Source organism: Eucalyptus grandis, chromosome 11 (assembly GCF_016545825.1).
Source record: "Eucalyptus grandis isolate ANBG69807.140 chromosome 11, ASM1654582v1, whole genome shotgun sequence".
NCBI lineage: Eukaryota > Viridiplantae > Streptophyta > Magnoliopsida > Myrtales > Myrtaceae > Eucalyptus > Eucalyptus grandis.
In genome coordinates, this window is record NC_052622.1 from 23,781,546 (window position 1) to 23,787,748 (window position 6,203).

At 43.5% G+C, this 6,203-nt stretch overlaps 1 protein-coding gene across 1 annotated transcript; it reads left to right on the plus strand.

Annotated features, from left to right (window-relative positions):
* Window positions 1-627: 627 nt before the first annotated feature.
* LOC104445682 (chitin elicitor receptor kinase 1) lies at window positions 628-5,767 on the plus strand. The gene is given in 12 exon segments (XM_039304571.1): window positions 628-1,332; window positions 1,335-1,394; window positions 2,177-2,210; window positions 2,455-2,600; window positions 2,731-2,936; window positions 3,414-3,503; window positions 3,991-4,084; window positions 4,166-4,317; window positions 4,395-4,486; window positions 4,619-4,757; window positions 4,868-4,966; window positions 5,184-5,767. Coding segments are annotated over 12 exon segments (1,857 nt in total). The 5' UTR covers window positions 628-752; the 3' UTR covers window positions 5,349-5,767.
* The last annotated feature ends 436 nt before the right edge of the window (window positions 5,768-6,203 follow it).

A 6,203-nucleotide genomic window follows, 5' to 3' on the forward strand; every position in this document is an offset into this window, starting at 1 on the left:
AAGGATTTTCCAAAATGCTACACCGTTTGATAAATTGTAATCTCAAATAGCATTGAAAAGTAGTTTTAACGCAAATATCATTTAGCAAAACTCACATCGTAATGAGTTATTATTTTATTATTATTATTTTTAGTCTAAAAAATCAAATCGCTGGCCGGCTAACCGTTGGCTACTTGTTGGAGAGTTGGCCACTTGAGGTTGCGACCTTAGGCGATACCGTCGGTCATAGAGGCCAAATTTGGCCGCCAAATGGCCAGATCTGACCTCCGAATTGCTAGATTTGGCGGCCTGAGCTCACCAAGGCAAGATCTGGCCTCTAGACCACCTTTTGGTCTCTAGATGGCCAAATTTGGCCGTTTGAGGTCGCGTGGACCCACGTGGTGGTCATTGATGACGCGCGACCCCTAAGCGGTGGTGGTGGCTAATGGAAAAGCCTGACTCTTCGGAGGGGAATACGAAGATGAGCAAGGGGAAGAAGGTGAACAGTAAACTTATATTTCCAAAATGCTGGACGTTCAAAGCAGATCCGAACCTGCTTTCAGCGTTGGGAATGCTGATATTTGGCCAATAATCTTTCAAAAATCTTTGTCAAAGGCAAAATAAGACCGTTTGGGAAGTTGAACCAGGCACTCTAAATCTGCCGACTCCTAGGATCTCCAATCCTCACGGGTCAACTGATCTCAAATCAGTCGACTCACCCCAACTCGAATGCTGCCGCCCCCTGAGCTCAAAGCTTCCCTCTTTCCGCGAAGATGATCGAAGCACGATCACTGGTCGAAACTACGGCGACCCGGTTCGCGATACTAGCCTTCCAGCTCGTCTCGATCGTCTGTTTCGGAGCTGAGGCCAGGTGCAGACATGGCTGCGAGCTGGCCGTCGCCTCGTACTACGTGTGGGAGGCGTCGAACCTCACTTACATTAGCACCCTCTTCAACAGGCCAGTCCCCGAGGTGCAGCGCTACAACCCCGGCGTCTCCGGCGGGGACGTCGTCGACGTCGGGACGCGGGTCAACGTGCCCTTCGCCTGCGGCTGCCTGAACGGCGACTTCCTCGGCCACACCTTCACGTACGTGTTCCAGTCGGACGACACGTACGAGGAGGTCGCGAGGTTCAGGTACTCCAATCTGACGACCCTGGAGTGGATGGTCCAGGTCAACGAGTATGACCCCAACCGGATACCGGACGGTGCGACGATCAACGTGACGGTGAACTGCACGTGCGGGAACCGTCGCGTGTCCAGGAGCTACGGGGCGTTCACGACGTACCCGCTCCAGCCGGGGGACAACTTGTCGGGGTTGGCGGCGGAGTCGGGCCTGCCCGCCCGGTTGCTGGAGCTTACAACCCGGGTTCGAACTTCAGTGGAGGGACGGGGCTGGTGTTTGTGCCAGCTAAAGGTCGTACCTTTATCTGATCTTTTCAATTATGAAAGTATTCGTATTATTCATGGATACACGGTAAAATGTAATTCAATCAAGACAATTATCGGATATCATTTCCCATAAAAACACTTGTGACAGTCGCTGTAGAAGTGATATTGTTCGATGGATGGAAACTAGGTAACATCTAATAGATTGGAGAGCGTCTGGTAGACCAGGCATGTGTGTGCCTAATTCATCCTGGCTGTTTGGTCGTGTGTCTCGCGTGATGTCCAAGCGATCGAACAATGTAGGTAATAACTGAGTGTGCATGCAAGGGAAGCGCCCGAGAAAAGCAACACGGTTTAAGTCTCATGAATTCCTGATAAGCATTCTAATGGTGACATGCCCTTTGGTCTGCAACATTTCCTCTTCCTTAAATGTTGAACGAAACACATGGCCATCAACATATATATTATATAAGCTGACTGAGAGAAGCCTGGGGCCTTTTGGGTTTGACATTGGAAAAGCTCAGCTGAACCCTTGAACATGGCTCCCAACAATTAGTCCTATAAATGGTCATTGCTTTTTCTTTGGAAGACTTTTAACATTTGTGACATGTAGCCTATGCCCAGTATATGATTCACCAAAATGAAAATGATGTCAGGAAGTGAAGAATGTTTGATTGCTGATGCCTATAGAACTCGAAGCAAGAAAAAGTTTAGAGATAATAGGATTCTCCTCTTCATTAAGGCTTTGGTTTTGTCATCCTCAGTTACTCATTAAGTTGTTCCTGACATTGCTTCGCATGAATGGTGCAGATCCAAGTGGGAACTATCTGCCGTTGAAGTTAAGGTGAGTCATAGTGTCGCAGAGTGTGAGAGAGTGAATTTAGAGCTTCATTGCGATGTTTCCTTAGTTTCTCATGGATAATCTGAAGCTCCTGTTCTCTGTTTTGCAGACGAGGTTGTTGGATCATTTATGAGCATTGCTTCCCTTATTGTTCCTTCATCTCTAATTGCTTGAGGTCCAATGTCGAGACAGGCCTTAATTTATCCTGCAAGTAACAATGGGTCCAATTTTGATCAGGAATCTCCAGCAAAGCCATCGCCAGTATATCAATTGCAGGGGTAGTGGCAATTGCGTTGGCCACTTTTTGTCTCTTCACTGGTTTCTATCGAATGGAGAAGGTGATGGAGGCATTGGTTCTTTCGAAAGCATCTGATGAGAGCGATTTCAAACACGGACAAGGTACTAATTCTGGCTCCAATTTGTCGTCACTCGAAACAGCAAACGATGCTTTACTAAATGGATCATCTTTGTCTTGGTTTCTCATTTGTGAGCGTTGAACTTTGTGTGATCATTGACTATGCACGACATGGGCATTCAGGTTCAGAAGAAAAAACCTCGGAATCGGAGCTTGATGCTGGTGCTTCGCGTAAGCTCTCAGGTATCACAGTATACCAATCTGTAGAGTTCTATTATGAGGAGCTAGCCCAGGCTACAAATGGCTTTAGCGCAACTAATGTTATAGGGAGAGGTGGCTCTGGATCTGTCTACTATGCCGAACTGAGAGGCGAGGTTCGTAGCTCGCTCCCTAATCATTATCACAAGCAGCAAAAACTTTGAAAAGCCTTTTGAAAAGCATAAAATTACAATTCAGCAAAAATAGCAGACTGGAAATTAAAGAACAGGCAAGTTGAGAGTGGCAAGAGTCATGAGACTGATGTTTAATGATAGCTGATGATGATAGCACTGATGTTAGACATGCGAGTAAACATGGATAGAACATTAAGTGAAACTTGTGCTTCTAACTCTACTGAAGTGCTGGATAGGTTACGCTCCTTCCTCTCTTCCTGGTTTTAGTTACGCTTCTGGTCGCATCTGCTGAAGTTCCAATCTTCTTTGACAAGTTATACATCATGATTTTCGTGAATAACCTATGATACTTTACCATCACTTATTTTTTAGTTCTTCTAGAGGGATTTTGAATGTGACACTCATTGCCTGCCTTTCTTTTTCAAGAGAAAAGGCTGATTTTGTGAAGCTGAAATGCAGAAAACTGCTATCAAGAAGATGGATAAGCATGCATCAAAGGAATTCCTCACGGAATTGAAGGTTCTGACCCGTGTTCATCACTTGAACCTGGTAGGAGGTTTTCCTTCGATTGATCATTTCATGAACATGGCGCCTTGAAATTGGTCTCCCTGCCAAATGGGGGGTTTTTTGCACTCACTTTCTCCTTGAGTAATTCAACGATAAAAATAGCAACTTAGTCAATTACTGTTCCATTTGAAGCGGATCTAAGGTCAATAAATGGGATTAATCTTTGAAACTCATGTACTGATTATCTGGTAGAAAGACTTCACTCTCATTGGTATGTTCTGTTCTAGCTACTGGATGTGTGGACATTCAAATATAATATCCAACACGAACTTGACATCACCATATGAACATTAAGATATTTGCTTCAAGAGTTCAATTGTCGTAGTCAGTGGATAGTAGTATAATTACTTGAGCCCGTGATAAGGAAAATACAGAAAAAGCTCCTGGTCTGGTTGATTTTGAATGATGATGTTCCACGAACAAGAATGTTTAGCGATTTCCAATCATACGCACTCAAAACATTTCACAGGTACGCTTAATAGGGTACTGCATTGAAGGTTCCTTGTTCTTGGTCTACGAGTTCCTCGAAAATGGGAGCTTATGTCAACATTTGCGTGTCTCTGGTAAGACGATCCTCCAGACTCATTTGGATCGCACATCTTGTACTTTTCATTTTCTTCTTATAACCACGTTCCCTTCAATAGAGAAGAAGCCATTGCCGTGGTCCGCTAGAATGAACATTGCCCTGGATTCTGCAAGAGGACTCGAGTATATCCACGAGAACACTGTCCCGGTCTACATACATAGAGACATCAAATCGGCGAACATTCTGATAGACAGGGACTTTCGGGGGAAGGTATTGATAATGCTCTGCTCCAAGTGGATTTGTAACTTGAAATTCTCTCTATCATTGAAGCATATCTATGTTTACAGGTTGCGGATTTCGGTTTATCGAGACTGACTGAGTACGGAAGTGCTTCTTCATACAGTCGTCTTGTGGGTACCTTTGGATATATGTCGCCAGAGTAAGACATACTTTCAAGTTATTCATATTCATCAGAAACATTCACAATGCCAGATTCGCAAACACTGTTGCTAACTGAAATTTCTGTGATTCTGAGGTTGAAGTGGGTTTCACCGGCAATGCTTTTGTGCAGGTATGCTAAATATGGTGACGTCTCCCCCAAAGTAGATGTATATGCTTTCGGGGTTGTGCTCTATGAACTCATATCTGCTAAACAAGCTGTTGTAAAGATGGATGGAACTACGAGAGAAGCAAAAGGACTTGTTGCTTTGGTTGGTCCTCTTTTCTTCACGCCCTCATTTCTCTCTTCTATTCTAGCTGGGGTAATGTCCTAACCATTCCAACAGCTTTTCTTGCACTGAACACGACTAATGTCTTGCAGTTTGGGGATGTTCTAAACCAGCCTAATCCGAAAGATAGCCTCTTTAAACTTGTCGACCCCAGGCTGGATGATGATTACCCACCGGACTTAGTTTATAAGGTACTTCAGTAGTGTTAGACAAACCATTTTTGTCCGAAAATTTAAGTTGTTAGGAAATGAGCTGTTAGCTAGTTCCTAAACAGTTATTTAGCTGATTGTATGGAATGGAGAAAGGTATTCCATGGAATTTGACATAGGCTTAATTGGAGGACTCAACTATCTCAATAGAATGATTGTCCACATACTCAAAAAGCTTTCTCAAGTGTTTGCATTGCAGATGGCCACCATTGCTAAGGCATGCACCCAAGAAAATCCTCGACTTCGACCGACCATGAGGTCGGTAGTGGTGGCGTTGACGACACTTTCTTCTACTGGAGATGATTGGGACATCGGTTCCCTCTGTGAAGCCCATTCTTCCATCAGTCTTATGTCAGGAAGGTAGTAGCTAGAGAGGCACCTGAGGGGAAAAAAAAAGGCATGCTGAATGAACACGAGCCCCAAAATTGTGTGCTGTTGGAATGAACTGTCCTCTGTGAACATTGTGTCGAGCAGCATAGGCTAAATCCCTTTTCCTGGGTTTGTCTTTGTCTCCGGATCAAATGTAGCTCAAACCGGAAGTTTGAGTTGCCACTGTAGAGAAGCATATGCCATATTACTCAGATCAGGATTATAGACTATATTAAGTAGGATGATATTGGCTTGGCCTGAAGAGACTAAAAGGTCAATAGTGTTTCGCTCTGTCAATAGGTGTTTATGCAGTAGAAAGGTAGCAGAATATATGCTTGCCTTGCTTTATTCATCTTGGCACTTTACCAGTTTTATTGTAAGCCTATTTTAATTGTTAGTCATCATGATTTGCTTTGAGATACTGCAAATTTCTCTTGAAATAAGATTATTTCTTCGTGTTCTCTGTCGACATCGATGAAACTGACCACAAATCAGTAAAAACAATGTAAAACAGCCAAAACTGTTGGTTTTGGCTATTCTCTGTGAACCTTTTTCATAAGTCAATTGGTATTATGTCAATCTTTATATATTGGAAAATGTTTTAGAAATTTTGCCAAAAAAGTTTAGTGTGCAGGTCCCAAAGTTTACAAGATGTGGTAAGTAGGAGGTAGAACTACTCTTTAAACAAACAAACAAACAAAATGAGGAAAGGAGGGGGAAAAGAAGGAAGGACAAGTTGAAGAACCAAAAAGGGAGAAGGAAACAGACTATTTACAGGAATTTAATGGTAAGTCAGGATAGAGAAAAGCAAATTGATTTGAGATTACAGGGCTTCAATCCTTGACTGAGG